This window comes from Coloeus monedula, assembly GCF_965178545.1.
Source record: "Coloeus monedula genome assembly, chromosome: 40".
NCBI classification, from domain to species: Eukaryota; Metazoa; Chordata; class Aves; order Passeriformes; family Corvidae; genus Coloeus; species Coloeus monedula.
Genome location: NC_138820.1, coordinates 60,040 through 80,683, shown reverse-complemented (window position 1 = coordinate 80,683; position 20,644 = coordinate 60,040). Strand labels below are relative to the sequence as shown.

At 60.0% G+C, this 20,644-nt stretch overlaps 1 protein-coding gene across 1 annotated transcript in view; it reads left to right on the top strand.

The window, feature by feature from the left end:
- Positions 1-15,996, top strand: part of LOC309584519 (multifunctional procollagen lysine hydroxylase and glycosyltransferase LH3-like) — a gene marked incomplete at both ends in the record, with an annotated part of 48,820 nt that extends 32,824 nt beyond the window's left edge. Inside the window, 7 exons of the mRNA XM_082300563.1 lie at positions 158-299; positions 2,863-2,979; positions 7,468-7,533; positions 11,216-11,317; positions 12,574-12,690; positions 14,030-14,167; positions 15,841-15,996. Of these exons, the coding sequence (XP_082156689.1) occupies positions 158-299; positions 2,863-2,979; positions 7,468-7,533; positions 11,216-11,317; positions 12,574-12,690; positions 14,030-14,167; positions 15,841-15,996 (838 nt within the window). The remainder of the gene's footprint in view (positions 1-157; positions 300-2,862; positions 2,980-7,467; positions 7,534-11,215; positions 11,318-12,573; positions 12,691-14,029; positions 14,168-15,840) is intronic.
- Between the last annotated feature and the right edge of the window lie 4,648 nt (positions 15,997-20,644).

Below are 20,644 nucleotides of genomic sequence, written 5' to 3'. Positions count from 1 at the left end.
GGGTTTGTGGGCGTGCCCCCAGAGTCACGTGTGTTCGTGGGCGTGGCCTGTGGTGGGCGTGGCCCAGGGCCACGTGGGTTTGTGGGCGTGGCCTGTGGTGGGCGTAGCTCACAGTGGGCGTGTCCCCGAGGTCACGTGTGTTTGTGGGCGTGGCCAGGGGCGTGTGGAACGTGCCGTACGTCAGCCACGCCTACCTGGTGGGCGGGGCCGCGCTGCGGGGGCCGCTGGGGGAGGGGCCGGTGTTCGACCACGCCCACCTGGACCCCGACATGGCGTTCTGCGCCCGCGCCCGCGACAAGGTGAGAGCCCCCATCGGCCCCAGTGCACCCCAAAATTCACCCCCAAATTCACCCCAAAGTCACCCCAATTCACCCCAAAAAAATTCACCCCTGGGAGCCCCCCAAGTCAGCCCCGAATCGGTCCCGATTCACCCCAAAATTCACCCCAATGCACCCCAAAATTCACCCCAAAGTCACCTCAAAATCCATTCCTGGGAGCCCCCAGAGTCAGCCCAAAATTCACCCCAAAATTCACCCCAAAGTCACCTCAAAATCCATCCCTGGGAGCCCCCAGAGTCAGCCCCCAATCGGTCCCGAATTCACCCCAAAATTCATTCCTGGGAACCCAAATTCACCCCGAATTCACCCCAAAATTCATCCCAAAGTCACCCCAAAATTCACCCCTGGGAACCCCCAGAGTCAGCCCTGAATCGGCCCCGAATTCACCCCAAAATTCATCCCTGGGAACTCAAATTCATCCCAAAATCACCCCAAAATCCATCCCAGGGAACCCAAATTCACCCCGAATTCACCCCAAAATTCACCCCTGGGAGCCCGCAATCAGCCCCAAATCAGCCCAAATTCACCCCAAAATTCACCCCAAAGTCACCCCAAATTCCATCCCTGGGAACCCAAATTCACCCCGAATTCACCCCAAAATTCATCCCTGGGAGCCCCCAGAGTCAGCCCCGAATTGCCCCAAATTCACCCCAAAATTCACCCCAAAGTCACCCCAGAATTCATCCCTGGGAACCCAAATTCACCCCGAATTCACCCCAAATTTCATGCCTGGGAGCCCCCAGAGTCAGCCCCCAAATCAGCCCAAATTCACCCCAAAATTCACCCCAAAATCACCCCAAAATTCACCCCAAAATCCGTCCCTGAGACCCCAAATTCACCCTGAATTCACCCCAAAATTCACCCCAAAGTCACCCCAAAATCCATCCCTGGGAGCCCCCAGAGTCAGCCCCAAATTGCCCCAAATTCACCCCAAAATCCATCTCTGGGAACCCCCAGAGTCAGCCCCGAATCTGCCCGAATTCACCCCAAAATTCACCACAAAATTTGCCCCAAATCACCCCAAAATTCCCCTTTGGGACCCCAAAATCACCCCAAAATCAGCCCAAAATCACTCAAAATCACCCCCAAATTCACCCCTGGGACCCCAAATCACCCAGGAAACCCCAAATTCACCCCAAATCACCCCAAAATCACCCCTGGGACCCCAAATCCCAACATTTTGGGGGATTTTGGGGGGGATTTGGGGGATTTTGGGGGGGGATTTTTGGGGTGGATTTGGGGGATTTTGGGGGAGGTTTGGGGTTTTTTTGGGGAGGTTTTGGGGCTTTTTTGGGGGGATTTGGGGTTTTTTGGGGGGGATTTGGGGTTTTTCTGAGAGGATTTTGGGTGGAATTTGGGGAGGTTTTTGGGGCAATTTTGGGGGGTTTTGGGGAGGTTTTTAGGGGTCGGTTTAGGGGGATTTGGGGTTTTTGGGGGGGTTTTGGGGTGGATTTGGGGGATTTTGGGGTTGGTTTAGGGCGGGATTTTTGGGTTTTTTTGGGGTGGATTTGAGGGATTTTGGGGTTGGTTTAGGGCAGGATTTTTGGGGATTTTTGGGGTGGATTTGGGGGATTTTGGGGTTGGTTTAGGGCGGGATTTTTGGGGTTTTTTGGGGTGGATTTGGGGGATTTTGGGGTTGATTTAGGGCAGGATTTCTGGGGTTTTTTGGGGTGGATTTGAGGGATTTTGGGGTTGGTTTAGGGCAGGATTTTTGGGGTTTTTGGGGTGGATTTGAGGGATTTTGGGGTTGGTTTAGGGCAGGATTTTTGGGGTTTTTGGGGTGGATTTTGGAGGGATTTTGGGGTGGATTTGGGGGATTTTGGGGAGGTTTCAGAGGGGTTTTTAGGGGGGATTTTTGGGGTTTTTAAGGTGGATTTTGGGGAGGTCTTAGGGGGGATTTTTGGGGGTTTTCAGGTGGATTTTGGGGCATTTTGGGGGGGTTTCAGAGGGGTTTTAGGGGAGGATTTTTGGGTTTTTTTGGGTGGATTTTGGGGGATTTTGGGGGGGTTTCAGAGGGGTTTTAGGGGAGGATTTTTGGGGTTTTTCGGGTGGATTTTGGGGGGATTCAGAGGGGTTTTTAGGGGGGATTTTTGGGTTTTTTGGGGGATTTGGGTTTTTTTTGGGGGGTTTGGGGTTGGTTTAGGGCGGGATTTTTGGGGTTTTTCGGGTGGATTTTGGGGGGATTTGGGGGATTTTGGGGAGGTTTCAGGGGGGTTTTTAGGGGGGAATTTTTGGGGTGTTTCAGGTGGATTTTGGGGGATTTGGGGGATTTTGGGGAGGTTTCAGGGGGGTTTTTCAGGTGGATTTTTGGGGTTTTTCGGGTGGATTTTGGGTGGATTTGGGGGAGGTTTCAGAGGGATTTTTAGGGGGGTTTTTTGGGGCGTTTCGGGGGATTTGGGGGGTTTTTTGGGGTGAATTTTGGGGGGTTTGGGGTTGGTTTAGGGCGGGATTTTTGGGTGGATTTGGGGGGGGATTTTGGGGTGGATTCGGGGGATTTTGGGGTCTCAGCCCTCCCCTCCCGCAGGGGCTGTTCCTGCACGTGACCAACCGGCGCCACTTCGGCCACCTGGTGCTGACCAGCGGCTACAACGGCAGCGGCCAGCGGCACCCCGAGCTCTGGGAGCGGCCCAGGAACCGCTGGGTCAGACCAGTACAGACCAGTACAGACCAGTACAGACCAGTATAGAGCAGTACAGACTGGTACAGACCGGTACAGACCGGTACAGACCGGTACAGACCGGTACAGACCAGTATAAACCAGTACAGACCGGTACAGTCCAGTATGAACCAGTACAGACCAATATAGACTTGTATAGGCCAGTACAGACCAGTATAAACCAGTACAGACCGGTATAAACCAGTACAAACCAGTATAGACTGGTACAGACCGGTACAGTCCAGTATGAACCAGTACAGACCAGTATAGACCAGTACAGACCAGTATAGACCGGTACAGACCAGTATAGACCAGTATAGGCCAGTACAGACCAGTATAAACCAGTACAGACCAGTATAAACCAGTACAGACCAGTATAAACCAGTACAGACCAGTATAGACCAGTATAGGCCAGTACAGACCAGTATAAACCAGTACAGACCAGTATAGATTTGTATAGGCCAGTACAGACCAGTATAAACCAGTACAGACCGGTATAAACCAGTACCGACCAGTAGAGACCAGTATAGGCCAGTACAGAGCAGTATAAACCAGTATAGACCAGTACAGACCGGTACAGACCAGTACAGACCAGTACAGACCAGTATAAACCAGAATAGACCAGTATAGACCAGTACAGACTGGTACAGACCAGTATAGACCAGTACAGACCAGTATAGACTGGTACAGACCGGTATAGACCAGTATGAACCAGTACAGACCAGTATAGACCGGTACAGACCAGTATAAACCAGTACAGACCAGTATAGACCGGTATAGACCAGTACAGACCGGTACAGACCGGTAGAGACCAGTATAGACCAGTACAGACCAGTATAGACTGGTACAGACCGGTACAGACCAGTATGAACCGGTACAGACCAGTATAGACCGGTACAGACCAGTATAAACCAGTACAGACCAGTATAGAGCAGTGTAGACTGGTACAGACCAGTACAGACCAGTACAGACCAGTACAGACCAGTATAAACCAGTACAGACCAGTACAGGGCACTGACACCCCCCCAGTGCCCCCCCTGCCCCACCCCGAGCTCTGGGAGCGGCCCAGGAACCGCTGGGTCAGACCAGTACAGACCAGTACAGACCAGTATAAACCAGTACCGACCAGTATAGGCCAGTACAGACCAGTATAAACCAGTACAGACCAGTATAGACCAGTATAGGCCAGTACAGAGCAGTATAAACCAGTATAGACCAGTACAGACCGGTACAGACCAGTACAGACCAGTATAAACCGGAATAGACCAGTATAGACCAGTACAGACTGGTACAGACCAGTATAGACCAGTACAGACCAGTATAGACTGGTACAGACCGGTACAGACCAGTATGAACCAGTACAGACCAGTATAGACCGGTACAGACCAGTATAAACCAGTACAGACCAGTATAGACCGGTATAGACCAGTATAGACTGGTACAGACCGGTACAGTCCAGTATGAACCAGTACAGACCAGTATAGACCAGTACAGACCAGTATAGACCGGTACAGACCAGTATAGACCAGTATAGGCCAGTACAGACCAGTATAAACCAGTACAGACCAGTACAGACCAGTACAGACCAGTATAGATTTGTATAGGCCAGTACAGACCAGTATAAACCAGTACAGACCGGTATAAACTAGTACAGACCAGTATAGACCAGTACAGACCGGTACAGACCAGTACAGACTGGTACAGACTGGTACAGTCCAGTATGAACCAGTACAGACCAGTATAGACCGGTACAGACCAGTATAGACCAGTATAGGCCAGTACAGACCAGTATAAACCAGTACAGACCAGTATAAACCAGTACAGACCAGTATAGGCCAGTACAGACCAGTATAAACCAGTACAGACCAGTATAAACCAGTACAGACCAGTATAGATTTGTATAGGCCAGTACAGACCAGTATAGACCAGTACAGACTGGTATAAACCAGTACAGACCAGTATAGGCCAGTACAGACCAGTATAAACCAGTATAGACCAGTACAGACCAGTATAAACCGGAATAGACCAGTATAAACCAGTACAGACCGGTATAAACTAGTACAGACCAGTATAGACCAGTACAGACCGGTACAGACCAGTACAGACTGGTACAGACTGGTACAGTCCAGTATGAACCAGTACAGACCAGTATAGACCGGTACAGACCAGTACAGACCAGTATAGGCCAGTACAGACCAGTATAAACCAGTACAGACTGGTATAAACCAGTACCGACCAGTATAGGCCAGTACAGACCAGTATAAACCAGTACAGACCAGTATAGACCAGTATAGGCCAGTACAGAGCAGTATAAACCAGTATAGACCAGTACAGACCGGTACAGACCAGTACAGACCAGTATAAACCGGAATAGACCAGTATAGACCAGTACAGACTGGTACAGACCAGTATAGACCAGTACAGACCAGTATAGACTGGTACAGACCGGTACAGTCCAGTATGAACCAGTACAGACCAGTATAGACCAGTACAGACCAGTATAGACCGGTACAGACCAGTATAGACCAGTATAGGCCAGTACAGACCAGTATAAACCAGTACAGACCAGTATAAACCAGTACAGACCAGTATAGATTTGTATAGGCCAGTACAGACCAGTATAAACCAGTACAGACTGGTATAAACTAGTACAGACTAGTATAGGCCAGTACAGAGCAGTATAAACCAGTATAGACCAGTACAGACCGGTACAGACCAGTACAGACCAGTATAAACCAGTATAGACCAGTACAGACCAGTATAAACCGGAATAGACCAGTATAGACCAGTACAGACTGGTACAGACCGGTATAGACCAGTACAGACCAGTATAGACCGGTATAGACCAGTATAGACTGGTACAGACCGGTACAGTCCAGTATGAACCAGTACAGACCAGTATAGACCAGTACAGACCAGTATAGACCGGTACAGACCAGTATAGACCAGTATAGGCCAGTACAGACCAGTATAAACCAGTACAGACCAGTATAGACCAGTATAGGCCAGTACAGACCAGTATAAACCAGTACAGACCAGTATAAACCAGTATAGACCAGTATAGATTTGTATAGGCCAGTACAGACCAGTATAAACCAGTACAGACCGGTATAAACCAGTACAGACCAGTATTGACCAGTATAGGCCAGTACAGACCAGTATAGACCAGTACAGACCAGTACAGACCAGTACAGACCAGTATAAACCAGAATAGACCAGTATAGACCAGTACAGACCAGTACAGACCAGTACAGACCAGTATAAACCGGAATAGACCAGTATAGACCAGTACAGACCAGTATAGACTGGTACAGACCGGTACGGACCAGTATGAACCAGTACAGACCAGTATAGACCGGTACAGACCAGTATAAACCAGTACAGACCAGTATAGAGCAGTGTAGACTGGTACAGACCAGTACAGACCGGTACAGACCAGTACAGACCAGTACAGGGCACTGACACCCCCCCAGTGCCCCCCCTGCCCCACCCCGAGCTCTGGGAGCGGCCCAGGAACCGCTGGGTCAGACCAGTAGAAACCAGTACAGACCGGTATAAACCAGTATAGACCAGTATAGACTGGTACAGAGTAGTATAGACCAGTATAAACCAGTACAGACCGGTACAGACTCGTATAGACCAGTATAGACTTGTATAGACCAATACAGACCAGTATAAACCACTACAGACCAGTACAAACCAGTAACAACACACCGGGGCACCCCGATGAGCTCCCAGTGCCTCCCAGTATCCCCCAGTGCTCACCCAGCCCTTCCCAGTAACTCCCCCCCAGTGCTCCCAGTACCCCCCAGTGCCCACTCCCAGTGCTCCCAGTAACCCCCCAGTGCCCCCTCCCAGTCCCTCCCAGTGCTCCCAGTAAATCCGAGAACCTCTCCCACTGCTCCCAGTAACCCCAGTAACTCTTCCCAGTGCCTCCCAGTACCCCCAGCACCCCCTCCCAGTGCTCCCAGTAACCCCCAGTGCTCCCAGTGCCCCCTCCCAGTGCCCCCTCCCAGTCCCTCCCAGTACCCCCCAGTGCTCCCAGTACCCCGGGAACCCCTCCCAGTCCCTCCCAGACCCTCCCAGTGCTCCCAGTCCCTCCCAGTACCCCCGGGAACCCCTCCCAGTGCCTCCCAGTAACCCCCAGTGCTCCCAGTACCCCCGGGAACCCCTCCCAGTGCCTCCCAGTCCCTCCCAGTGCTCCCAGTGCCCCCTCCCACTCCCTCCCAGTCCCTCCCAGTAACCCCCAGTGCTCCCAGTATCCCGGGAACCCCTCCCAGTGCCTCCCAGACCCTCCCAGTGCCTCCCAGTCCCTCCCAGTACCCCCAGTGCCCCCTCCCAGTCCCTCCCAGTAACCCCCAGTGCTCCCAGTAACCCCGGGAACCCCTCCCAGTCCCTCCCAGTACCCCCCAGTGCTCCCAGTACCCCCGGGAACCCCTCCCAGTGCCTCCCAGTAACCCCCAGTTCCCGCAGGAGTGGGACCAGCAGTACCTGCACCCCAACTACAGCCGCATCTTCCAGGAGCAGCTGTTCCAGCAGGTACCCAGAAACCCCAAAATCACCCAAAATCACCCCAAAACCCCCAAAATCACCCCAAAACCCCCAAAAACCAACCCAGAAACCCCCAAAACCCCCAAAATCACCCCCCAAAAAACCCCAAAATCACCCCAAAAAACCAACCCAGAAACCCCAAAACCCCCCAAAATCACCCAAAAAAAGCCCCAAAATCACCCCAAACACCCCAAAATCACCCCAAAAAACCCCCAAAATCACCCCAAAAAACCAACCCAGAAACCCCAAAACCCCCCAAAATCACCCAAAAAAAGCCCCAAAATCACCCCAAAACCCCCCAAAATCACCCCAAAACACCCCAAAAACCCCAAAAAACCAACCCAGAAACCCCCAAAACCCCCAAAATCACCCAAAACACCCCAAAACCACCCCCAAAATCACCCAAAACCCCCCAAAATCACCCCAAAAAACCAACCCACAAACCCCCAAAATCACCCCAAAAAACCCCCAAAATCACCCCAAAAAACCAACCCACAAACCCCAAAACCCCCCAAAATCACCCAAAAAAAGCCCCAAAATCACCCCAAAATCACCCCAAAAAACCAACCCAGAAACCCCAAAATCACCCAAAACCCCCCAAAATCACCCCAAAAAACCAACCCAGAAACCCCCAAAACCCCCAAAATCACCCAAAACACCCCAAAATCACCCAAAATCACCCCAAAAAACCCCCAAAATCACCCCAAAAAACCCCAAAATCACCCCAAAAAACCAACCCAGAAACCCGAAAACCACCCCAAGTCACCCCAAAACCACCCCAAAATCACCTAAAAACCCCAAAAAACACCTCAGAAACCCCAAAATCACCCCAAAAACACCTAAAACCCCCCACATACTAATCCAGAAACCCCAAAAACCCCCAAAACCACCCCAAAAAATCCCCCAAATCACCCCAAAATCCCCAAAACCACCTCGGGGACCCCAAAAACTCCCCTGGGACCCCCAAATTTTGGGGCACTCCTGGGAATTTTGGGGTCCCCGGTTCCATTTTTGGGGTTCCCGGGGGTTTTGGGGGTGCCCGGGTCGGTTTTTGGGGCTGTTTCTGTGGATTTTGGGGTTCCCGGGGGTTTTTGGGGTGCCCGGGTCGGTTTTTGGGGTTGTTTTTGTGGATTTTGGGGTCCCTGGTTCCATTTTTGGGGTGCCCGGGTCAGTTTTTGGGGTTCCCGGGGGTTTTTGGGGTTCCCGGGAGTTTTTGGGGGTTCCCGGGAGTTTTTGGGGTCCTCGGGTCGGTTTTTGGGGTGCCCGGGTCGGTTTTTGGGGCTGTTTCTGTGGATTTTGGGGTTCCCGGGGGTTTTTGGGGTGCCCGGGTCGGTTTTTGGGGTTCCCGGGAGTTTTTGGGGTGCCCGGGTCGGTTTTTGGGGTTCCCGGGGGTTTTTGGGGTGCCCGGGTCGGTTTTTGGGGTGCCCGGGTCGGTTTTTGGGGTGCCCGGGTCGGTTTTTGGGGCTGTTTCTGTGGATTTTGGGGTTCCCGGGGGTTTTTGGGGTGCCCGGGTCAGTTTTTGGGGTTGTTTTTGTGGATTTTGGGGTCCCTGGTTCCATTTTTGGGGTCCCCGGGTCGGTTTTGGGGGTTCCCGGGAGTTTTTGGGGTGCCCGGGGGTTTTTGGGGTGCCCGGGTCGGTTTTTGGGGTTCCCGGGTCGGTTTTTGGGGTGCCCGGGTCGGTTTTTGGGGTTCCCGGGGGTTTTGGGCGTGCCCGGGTCGGTCTTTCGGGTTCCCAGGGGTTTTTGGGGTGCCCGGGTCAGTTTTTGGGGTTCCTGGGAGTTTTTGGGGTCCCCGGATTGGTTTTTGGGGCTGTTTCTGTGGATTTCGGGTTCCCGGGTCGGTTTTTGGGGTTCCCGGGCCGGTTTTTGGGGTTGTTTTTGTGGATTTTGGGGTCCCTGGTTCCATTTTTGGGGTCCCCGGTTCCATTTTTGGGGTTCCCGGGGGTTTTTGGCATTCCCGGGCCGGTTTTTGGGGTGCCCGGGGGTTTTGGGGGTTCCCTGGATCCGTTTTTGGGGTGCCCGGGTCAGTTTTTGGGGTTCCCGGGGGTTTTTGGGGTTCCCGGGTCGGTTTTCGGGTTCCCGGGTCGGTTTTTGGGGTTGTTTTTGTGGATTTTGGGGTTCTTGGTTCCATTTTTGGGGTTCCCGGGTCAGTTTTTGGGGTTCCCGGGGGTTTTTGGGGTGCCCGGGTCAGTTTTTGGGGTTCCCGGGCCGGTTTTTGGGGTTCCCGGGAGTTTTTGGGGTCCCCGGATTGGTTTTTGGGGCTGTTTCTGTGGATTTTGGGGTCCTCGGGTCGGTTTTTGGGGTGCCCGGGTCGGTTTTTGGGGTTGTTTTTGTGGATTTTGGGGTCCCTGGTTCCATTTTTGGGGTTCCCGGGTCAGTTTTTGGGGTTCCCGGGTCGGTTTTTGGGGTTCCCGGGTCAGTTTTTGGGGTTGTTTTTGTGGATTTTGGGGTCCCTGGTTCCATTTTTGGGGTGCCCGGGTCGGTTTTGGGGTTCCCGGGTCGGTTTTTGGGGTTCCCGGGTCAGTTTTTGGGGGTTCCCGGGGGTTTTTGGGGTTCCCGGGTCAGTTTTTGGGGTTGTTTTTGTGGATTTTGGGGTCCCTGGTTCCATTTTTGGGGTGCCCGGGTCGGTTTTTGGGGTTCCCGGGTCGGTTTTTGGGGTTCCCGGGTCAGTTTTTGGGGGTTCCCGGGGATTTTTGGGGTGCCCGGGTCAGTTTTTGGGGGTTCCCGGGGGTTTTTGGGGTTCCCGGGTCGGTTTTTGGGGTTCCCGGGTTGGTTTTTGGGGTGCCCGGGTCGGTTTTTGGGGTTCCCGGGTTGGTTTTTGGGGTGCCCGGGTCGGTTTTTGGGGTTCCCGGGTTGGTTTTTGGGGTGCCCGGGTCGGTTTTTGGGGTGCCCGGGTCGGTTTTTGGGGTGCCCGGGTCAGGTTTTGGGGTTCCCGGGAGTTTTTGGGGTTGTTTTTGTGGATTTTGGGGTCCCTGGTTCCATTTTTGGGGTGCCTGGGTCGGTTTTTGGGGTTCCCGGGTCGGTTTTTGGGGTTCCCGGGAGTTTTTGGGGTGCCCGGGTCAGTTTTTTGGGTGCCCGGGTCGGTTTTTGGGGTTCCCGGGAGTTTTTGGGGTTCCCGGGGGTTTTTGGGGTTCCCGCGGGTTTTTGGGGTTCCCGCGGGTTTTTGGGGTGCCCGGGTCAGTTTTTGGGGTCCCCGGATCGGTTGTTGGGGTCCCCGGGTCGGTTTTGGGGTTCCCGGGAGTTTTTGGGGTTCCCGGGAGTTTTTGGGGTTCCCGGGTCGGTTTTTGGGGTTGTTTTTGTGGATTTTGGGGTCCCTGGTTCCATTTTTGGGGTGCCCGGGTCGGCTTTTGGGGTGCCCGGGGGTTTTTGGGGTTCCCACGGGTTTTTGGGGTGCCCGGGTCGGTCTTTCGGGTTCCCGGGTCGGTCTTTGGGGTTCCCGGGAGTTTTTGGGGTGCCCGGGTCGGTTTTTGGGGTGCCCGGGTCGGTTTTTGGGGTTCCCGGGCCGGTTTTTGGGGTTCCCGGGTCGGTTTTCGGGTTCCCGGGGGTTTTTGGGGTGCCCTGGTCGGTTTTTGGGGTGCCCGGGTCGGTTTTTGGGGTGCCCGGGTCAGTTTTTGGGGTTCCCGGGAGTTTTTGGGGTGCCCCTGACGGGTTTCGGGGCCCTTTTCCCGCAGCCGTGCCCGGACGTGTTCCAGTTCCCGCTGTTCTCGGAGCAGTTCGGGCGGGAGCTGCGGGAGGAGGCGGAGCTGCGAGCGGGGTGGGCGGAGCACCACGAGGTGGGCGGGGCCCCGAAATTGGGGGGGGGGGGGGCGGGACCCCCCCAAAAAATGGGGGGGGGGGGGGGGAGTTGGGATGGGACCCTGAATTTGGGATTTGGGACCTCAAAATTTGGGGTCAGGAACCTCAAAATTGGGGTTTGGGACCCTGAAATTGAGAGGGTGGGGCGCGGAAAGGGGGGGGGGGCACCGAAATTGGGGGTGGGACCCCAAAAATGGGGGTGGGACCCCAAAATTGGGGTCGGGGCTGTCTCTCTTCTGGCCTGGGGGGCGGGGTCAGTGCCAGGTGTGCCCCAGGGGTGCCCAGGTGTGCCCTGGTGTGTCCCAGGTGTGCCCAGGTGTGTCCCAGGTGTGCCCCAGGTGTGCCCAGGGGTGCCCAGGTGTGTCCCAGGTGTGCCCACGGGTGCCCAGGTGTGCCCAGGTGTGTCCTGGGGGGCTCAGGGTCAGTCCCAGGTGTGCCCAGGTGTGTCCCAGGTGTGCCCAGGTGTGTCCCCAGGTGTGCCCAGGTGTGTCCCAGGTGTGCCCAGGTGTGCCCAGGTGTGTCCCAGGTGTGCCCAGGTGTGCCCAGGTGTGTCCAGGGGTGCCCAGGTGTGTCCCAGGGGTGCCCAGGTGTGCCCAGGTGTGCCCTGGGGGGCTCAGGGTCAGTCCCAGGTGTGCCCAGGTGTGTCCCAGGTGTGTCCCAGGTGTGCCCAGGGGTGCCCCAGGTGTGTCCCAGGTGTGCCCAGGTGTGCCCAGGTGTGCCCAGGTGTGTCCCAGGTGTGCCCCAGGTGTGCCCAGGTGTGCCCAGGTGTGCCCTGGGGGGCTCAGGGTCAGTCCCAGGTGTGCCCAGGTGTGTCCCCAGGTGTGCCCAGGTGTGTCCCAGGTGTGTCCCAGGTGTGCCCAGGTGTGCCCTGGGGGGCTCAGGGTCAGTCCCAGGTGTGTCCAGGTGTGCCCAGGTGTGTCCCAGGGGTGCCCAGGTGTGCCCAGGTGTCCCCAGGTGTGCCCAGGTGTGCCCCAGGGGTGCCCCAGGTGTGTCCTGGGGGACTCAGGGTCAGTCCCAGGTGTGCCCCAGGTGTGCCCAGGTGTGCCCCAGGTGTGCCCAGGTGTCCCCAGGTGCGCCCCAGGTGTGTCCCAGGGGTGCCCAGGTGTGCCCAGGTGTGCCCAGGTGTGCCCTGGGGGGCTCAGGGTCAGTCCCAGGTGTGCCCAGGTGTGTCCCAGGTGTGTCCCAGGTGTGCCCAGGTGTGTCCCTCCCTCACCTGTCCCCTCCCCCATCCCAGGTGTTCTCCCGGGCGCTGCCGCTCTCCTCGCTGCAGCTCGAGCTCGTCCTGCAGGGGGCGCTGCGGGAGCTGCTCCCGCCCATCGCCCGCCGCCTCTTCCCGGGATACGCCCCCAAGGTGGGCGGGGCCTGGGGAAACGGGCGGGGCTTCAAAAAGGGGGCGGGGATTTGGGAAGTGGGCGGGGCCTCAAAAGGGGCGGGGATTTGGGAAATGGGCGGGTCCTCAAAGGGGGCGGAGCCTCAAAAGGGGGGCGGGGATTTGGGAAGTGGGCGGGGCCTCAAAAGGGGCGGGGATTTGGGAAATGGGCGGGTCCTCAAAGGGGGCGGAGCCTCAAAAGGGGGGCGGGGATTTGGGAAGTGGGCGGGGCCTCAAAGGGGGGCCGGGATTTGGGAAATGGGCTGGGCCTCGAAAGGGGCGGGGCCTCAAAAGGGGCGGGGATTTGGGAAATGGGCGGGGCCAGAGGGTGGGGCCTCAAAAGGGGGCGGGGGCTCAAAAGGGGGGCGGGGATTTGGGAAAATGGGCGGGGGCTCAAAAGGGGGCAGGGGTTTGGGAAATGGGTGGGGCCTCAAAGGGGCGGGGGCTCAAAAGGGGCGGGGATTTTGGAAATGGGCGGGGTCAGAGGGGCGGGGCCTCAAAAGGGGGCGGGGATTTGGGAAGTGGGCGGGGTCAGATGGGCGGGGCCTCAAAAGGGGGCGTAGCCTTGGGAAATGGGCGGGGGCTCAAAAGGGGCGGGGATTTGGGAAGTGGGTGGGGGCTCAAAAGGGGCGGGGCCTCAAAAGGGGCGGGGATTTGGGAAAATGGGCGGGGTCAGAGGGGCGGGGCCTCAAAAGGGGCGGGGATTTGGGAAGTGGGCGGGGCCTCAAAGGGGGCGGGGATTTGGGAAGTGGGCGGGGGCTCAAAAGGGGGCGGAGCCTCAAAAGGGGGCGGGGATTTGGGAAATGGGCGGGGGCTAAAAAGGGGGCGGGGATTTGGGAAGTGGGCGGGGCCAGAGGGGCGGGGCCTCAAAAGGGGAAGTGGGCGGGGCCGGGGCTCAAAGGGGGCGGGGATTTGGGAATGGGCGGGGCCTCAAGAAGGGGCGGGGGTTGGGGAGTGGGCGTGGCCGGGAGGGGCGTGTCCTCAAAGGGTCGTGGCCTTTCTGTCAAATGGGCGTGGCTTGAATGACTAGGGGCTCGAATGGGGGCGGGGCCTTGGGGGAAATGGGCGGAGCCTCAAAGGGGGCGTGGTTTCGGTGAATGGGCGTGGCTTTGTGTTGTGGGGCGGGGCGTGGCCTAAAGGGGCGTGGCCTGGTGATGGACATGGGAAATAGGGCGGGGTTGGGGCATGGCCTTATAAGGCAGAGTGGGGGCGTGGCCTGGCGGCCGAGCAGTGGGCGTGGCTTTTTTGTGGTGGGCGTGGCTTTTTGTGGTGGGCGTGGCCTCCCTGGCGGCCACGCCCACCTGCCCCTCCCCCACGCCAGGGCCGGACCGTGCTGAGCTCCGTGGTTCGTTATGACCCCGCCCCTTCCGGCCACGCCCCCTCTGGCCACGCCCCCTCGGCCCCGCCCCCTCGGCCCTCGGCCACCATCAGCCTGAGCATCACCCTGAGCCCCCCCCAGGTACCGGACTGGGAGCACTGGGAGGGACTGGGGGGGGACTGGGAGGGGCTGGGAGGGAATTGGGAGGGGCTGGGAGGGGACTGGGAGGCACTGGGAGGGACTGGGAGGGACAGGGAGGGGCTGGGATGGACTGGGAGGGACTGGGAGGGGACTGGGGGGGACTGGGAGGCACTGGGGGGGGACTGGGAGGGACTGGGGGGGACTGGAGGGGATTGGGAGGGGCTGGGATGGACTGGGAGGGGCTGGGATGGACTGGGAGGGACTGGGAGGGGATTGGGAGGGGATTGGAGGAGACTGGGATGGACTGGAGGGGACTGGGAGGGAACTGGGGGCCATTGGGGAGGGGAATGGAGGGCACTGGAAGGGACTGGGATGAACTGGTGCTTACTGGTTTTGGGCAGTCCCTGCTTGGCAGGGACTGGGATGAACTGGTGGGCACTGGGAGGGGCACTGGGGATCACTGGGATGAGCTGAGGGGCACTGGGCTGAACTGGGGGGGCACTGGGATGGACTGGGCAGCACTGGGATGAACTGAGGGGCACTGGGAAGACAACTGGGGGGTACTGGGATGAACTGGGGGGGGCACTGGGCTGAACTGGGGAGGTACTGGGATGAAACGCTGGGCACCGGGCAGTCACTGGGGGTCACTGGGATGAACTGGGGGTTACTGGGATGAACTGAGGAGGCACTGGGATGAACTGGTGGGCACTGGGTTGAACTGGGCAGCACTGGGAGGGGCACTGGGGATCACTGGGCAGCACTGGGACGAACTGGGCAGCACTGGGACGAACTGGGGAGCCACTGGGATGAACTGGGCAGCACTGGGACGAACTGGGGAGCCACTGGGATGAGCTGGGCAGCACTGGGATGACCTGGGTGGTACTGGGATGAACTGGGGAGCACTGGGAGGGGGACTGGGGATCATTGGGCAGCACTGGGATGAACTGGGGAGGCACTGGGAAGAACTGGGAGGGGCACCGTGCGGTCACTGGGCGGCACTGGGACGAACTGGGGAGCCACTGGGATGACCTGGGGAGCCACTGGGATGACCTGGGCAGCACTGGGATGAACTGGGGAGCACTGGGATGAGCTGGGCAGCACTGGGATGAACTGGGCAGCACTGGGATGAACTGGGAGGGGCACCGTGCGGTCACTGGGCGGCACTGGGACGAACTGGGGAGGCACTGGGACGAACTGGGGAGGCACTGGGATGAACTGGGGAGCCACTGGGATGAACTGGGCAGCACTGGGACGAACTGGGGAGGCACTGGGACGAACTGGGGAGGCACTGGGATGAACTGGGGGGCACTGGGACGAACTGGGGAGCCACTGGGATGAACTGGGCAGCACTGGGATGAGCTGGGGGGCACTGGGACGAACTGGGGAGGCACTGGGATGACCTGGGCAGCACTGGGATGAACTGGGGAGCACTGGGATGAACTGGGGAGCACTGGGAGGGGCACTGGGGATCATTGGGCAGCACTGGGATGAACTGGGCAGCACTGGGATGAACTGGGGAGCACTGGGATGACTGGGCAGCACTGGGATGACCTGGGCAGCACTGGGAAGAACTGGGAGGGGCACCGTGCGGTCACTGGGCGGCACTGGGAAGAACCGCAGAGCCTCGCCGGCGGTTCCCAGTTCGGAACTGGTCCATACTGGTGCCCCGGCAGGGCGGGGGGTGGCGCTTCCCCCGCTACGGCTGCGGGGCCCCCGCGCCCCCCCCGGGCTGGGCCCAGCTGCGGCCTGGGCGGCTGACGCACGTCCCGGAGAGCGTGCCCCCCGCGGGGACCCCCCGCTACGGCCTGGAGCTGCTGCTGGACCCCTGAGAGAGCCCAAACTGGGAGCACTGGGAGCACTGGGAGCAGCACAGACCCCCCCGCTACGGCCTGGAGCTGCTCATGGACCCCTGAGAGAGCCCAAACTGGGAGCACTGGGAGCACTGGGAGCAGCACAGACCCCCCCGCTACGGCCTGGAGCTGCTCCTGGACCCCTGAGAGAGCCCAAACTGGGAGCACTGGGAGCACTGGGAGCAGCACAGACCCCCCCGCTACGGCCTGGAGCTGCTGCTGGACCCCTGAGAGAGCCCAAACTGGGAGCACTGGGAGCACTGGGAGCAGCACAGACCCCCCCGCTACGGCCTGGAGCTGCTCCTGGACCCCTGAGAGCCAAACTGGGAGCACTGGGAGCACTGGGAGCAGCACAGACCCCCCCGCTACAGCCTGGAGCTGCTCCTGGACCCCTGAGAGAGCCAAACTGGGAGCACTGGGAGCACTGGGAGCAGCACAGACCCCCCCGCTACGGCCTGGAGCTGCTGCTGGACCCCTGAGAGAGCCCAAACTGGGAGCACTGGGAGCACTGGGAGCAGCACAGACCCCCCCGCTACGGCCTGGAGCTGCTGCTGGACCCCTGAGAGAGCCCAAACTGGGAGCACTGGGAGCACTGGGAGCAGCACAGCCCCCCCCGCTACGGCCTGGAGCTGCTCCTGGACCCCTGAGAGAGCCAAACTGGGAGCACTGGGAGCACTGGGAGCAGCACAGACCCCCCCGCTACGGCCTGGAGCTGCTGCTGGACCCCTGAGAGCCCAAACTGGGAGCACTGGGAGCACTGGGAGCAGCACAGACCCCCCCGCTACGGCCTGGAGCTGCTCATGGACCCCTGAGAGAGCCCAAACTGGGAGCACTGGGAGCACTGGGAGCAGCACAGACCCCCCCGCTACGTCCTGGAGCTGCTCATGGACCCCTGAGAGCCAAACTGGGAGCACTGGGAGCACTGGGAGCAGCACAGACCCCCCCGCTACGGCCTGGAGCTGCTGCTGGACCCCTGAGAGAGCCCAAACTGGGAGCACTGGGAGCACTGGGAGCAGCACAGACCCCCCCGCTACGGCCTGGAGCTGCTCCTGGACCCCTGAGAGAGCCCAAACTGGGAGCACTGGGAGCACTGGGAGCAGCACAGACCCCCCCGCTACGTCCTGGAGCTGCTCCTGGACCCCTGAGAGCCAAACTGGGAGCACTGGGAGCACTGGGAGCAGCACAGACCCCCCCGCTACGGCCTGGAGCTGCTGCTGGACCCCTGAGAGAGCCAAACTGGGAGCACTGGGAGCACTGGGAGCAGCACAGACCCCCCCGCTACGGCCTGGAGCTGCTCATGGACCCCTGAGAGCCCAAACTGGGAGCACTGGGAGCACTGGGAGCACTGGGAGCAGCACAGACCCCCCCGCTACGGCCTGGAGCTGCTGCTGGACCCCTGAGAGAGCCAAACTGGGAGCACTGGGAGCACTGGGAGCAGCACAGACCCCCCCGCTATGGCCTGGAGCTGCTCATGGACCCCTGAGAGCCAAACTGGGAGCACTGGGAGCACTGGGAGCAGCACAGACCCCCCCGCTACGGCCTGGAGCTGCTGCTGGACCCCTGAGAGAGCCAAACTGGGAGCACTGGGAGCACTGGGAGCAGCACAGACCCCCCCGCTACGGCCTGGAGCTGCTCCTGGACCCCTGAGAGAGCCAAACTGGGAGCACTGGGAGCACTGGGAGCAGCACAGACCCCCCCGCTACGGCCTGGAGCTGCTCATGGACCCCTGAGAGAACCCAAACTGGGAGCACTGGGAGCACTGGGAGCAGCACAGACCCCCCCGCTACGGCCTGGAGCTGCTGCTGGACCCCTGAGAGAGCCAAACTGGGAGCACTGGGAGCACTGGGAGCAGCACAGACCCCCCCGCTACGGCCTGGAGCTGCTCATGGACCCCTGAGAGAGCCCAAACTGGGAGCACTGGGAGCACTGGGAGCAGCACAGACCCCCCCGCTACGGCCTGGAGCTGCTCATGGACCCCTGAGAGAACCCAAACTGGGAGCACTGGGAGCACTGGGAGCAGCACAGACCCCCCCGCTACGGCCTGGAGCTGCTGCTGGACCCCTGAGAGAGCCAAACTGGGAGCACTGGGAGCACTGGGAGCAGCACAGACCCCCCCGCTACGGCCTGGAGCTGCTCCTGGACCCCTGAGAGAGCCCAAACTGGGAGCACTGGGAGCACTGGGAGCAGCACAGACCCCCCCGCTACGGCCTGGAGCTGCTGCTGGACCCCTGAGAGAGCCAAACTGGGAGCACTGGGAGCACTGGGAGCAGCACAGACCCCCCCGCTACGGCCTGGAGCTGCTCATGGACCCCTGAGAGAGCCAAACTGGGAGCACTGGGAGCACTGGGAGCAGCACAGACCCCCCCGCTACGGCCTGGAGCTGCTGCTGGACCCCTGAGAGAGCCCAAACTGGGAGCACTGGGAGCACTGGGAGCAGCACAGACCCCCCCGCTACGGCCTGGAGCTGCTGCTGGACCCCTGAGAGAGCCAAACTGGGAGCACTGGGAGCACTGGGAGCAGCACAGACCCCCCTGCTACGGCCTGGAGCTGCTGCTGGACCCCTGAGAGAGCCAAACTGGGAGCACTGGGAGCACTGGGAGCAGCACAGACCCCCCCGCTACAGCCTGGAGCTGCTCATGGACCCCTGAGAGAGCCCAAACTGGGAGCACTGGGAGCACTGGGAGCAGCACAGACCCCCCCGCTACAGCCTGGAGCTGCTGCTGGACCCCTGAGAGAGCCAAACTGGGAGCACTGGGAGCACTGGGAGCAGCACAGACCCCCCCGCTACGGCCTGGAGCTGCTCATGGACCCCTGAGAGAGCCAAACTGGGAGCACTGGGAGCACTGGGAGCAGCACAGACCCCCCCGCTACGGCCTGGAGCTGCTCCTGGACCCCTGAGAGAGCCCAAACTGGGAGCACTGGGAGCACTGGGAGCAGCACAGACCCCCCCGCTACGGCCTGGAGCTGCTGCTGGACCCCTGAGAGCGCCCAAACTGGGAGCACTGGGAGCACTGGGAGCAGCACAGACCCCCCCGCTACGGCCTGGAGCTGCTGCTGGACCCCTGAGAGAGCCAAACTGGGAGCACTGGGAGCACTGGGAGCAGCACAGACCCCCCCGCTACGGCCTGGAGCTGCTGCTGGACCCCTGAGAGAGCCAAACTGGGAGCACTGGGAGCACTGGGAGCAGCACAGAGCCCCCCGCTACGGCCTGGAGCTGCTGCTGGACCCCTGAGAGAGCCAAACTGGGAGCACTGGGAGCACTGGGAGCAGCACAGACCCCCCCGCTACGGCCTGGAGCTGCTCATGGACCCCTGAGAGAGCCCAAACTGGGAGCACTGGGAGCACTGGGAGCAGCACAGACCCCCCCGCTACGGCCTGGAGCTGCTCATGGACCCCTGAGAGAGCCCAAACTGGGAGCACTGGGAGCACTGGGAGCAGCACAGACCCCCCCGCTACAGCCTGGAGCTGCTGCTGGACCCCTGAGAGAGCCAAACTGGGAGCACTGGGAGCACTGGGAGCAGCACAGACCCCCCTGCTACGGCCTGGAGCTGCTCATGGACCCCTGAGAGCCAAACTGGGAGCACTGGGAGCACTGGGAGCAGCACAGACCCCCCCGCTACGGCCTGGAGCTGCTGCTGGACCCCTGAGAGCCCAAACTGGGAGCACTGGGAGCACTGGGAGCAGCACAGACCCCCCCGCTACGGCCTGGAGCTGCTGCTGGACCCCTGAGAGAGCCCAAACTGGGAGCACTGGGAGCACTGGGAGCACAAACTGGGCTCACTGGGAGCACTGGGGACATCGGGGGTCTCTGCTCCGGCCTGGCCCCGCTCCTGGAGCCCCGGGGGACCCCAAAAAGGGGGGGGGGGGACCCCAAAATCCGGGACCTTGGGGACCCCCCCTGGTGACCCCTGCTGGACATTGGGGACCCCCCGGACCTTGGGGACCCCCCCTGGTGACCCCTGCTGGACATTGGGGACCCCCCGGACCTTGGGGACCCCCCCTGGTGACCCCTGCTGGACATTGGGGACCCCTCCGGACATTGGGGACCCCCCCGGACCTTGGGGACCCCCCCGGACCTTGGGGACCCCCCGGACCTTGGGGACCCCCCCCCACCGTCCCCATCCTCAGGGGGCCCCAGAACCGGGGGGGGGGGGGGGTGACCCCAAAGCGGGACCGGCCCCTCCCCCCCCCCGAGCCCTGGGGGTCCTTGGTGACGTCACGGGGGGAGGGGAATCCCCGGGAGGGGGAGGGGCGGTCGGGGATTCCCCCCCCTTCCCCCCCCCCCCCCGAATCGCGGCAATAAAATCCCCTCCCCCACCCCGTGACGTCATTGCGGTGACGTCATGGCCGTCACTGATGGAGGGGGGATGGGAGCGCGCGTCCTCATTGGCTGGGCACTCCGGACACACTGACCACTGGGGCAGACTGACCACTGGGGCAGACTGACCACAGGGACACTCCGGCCACTGGGACATGCTGACCACTGGGACACACTGACCACAGGGACACTCCGGCCACGGGGACACACTGACCACACGGACACTCCGGCCACGGGGACAGACTGACCACAGGGACACACTGACCACTGGGACACTCCGGCCACAGGGTCACACTGACCACTGGGACA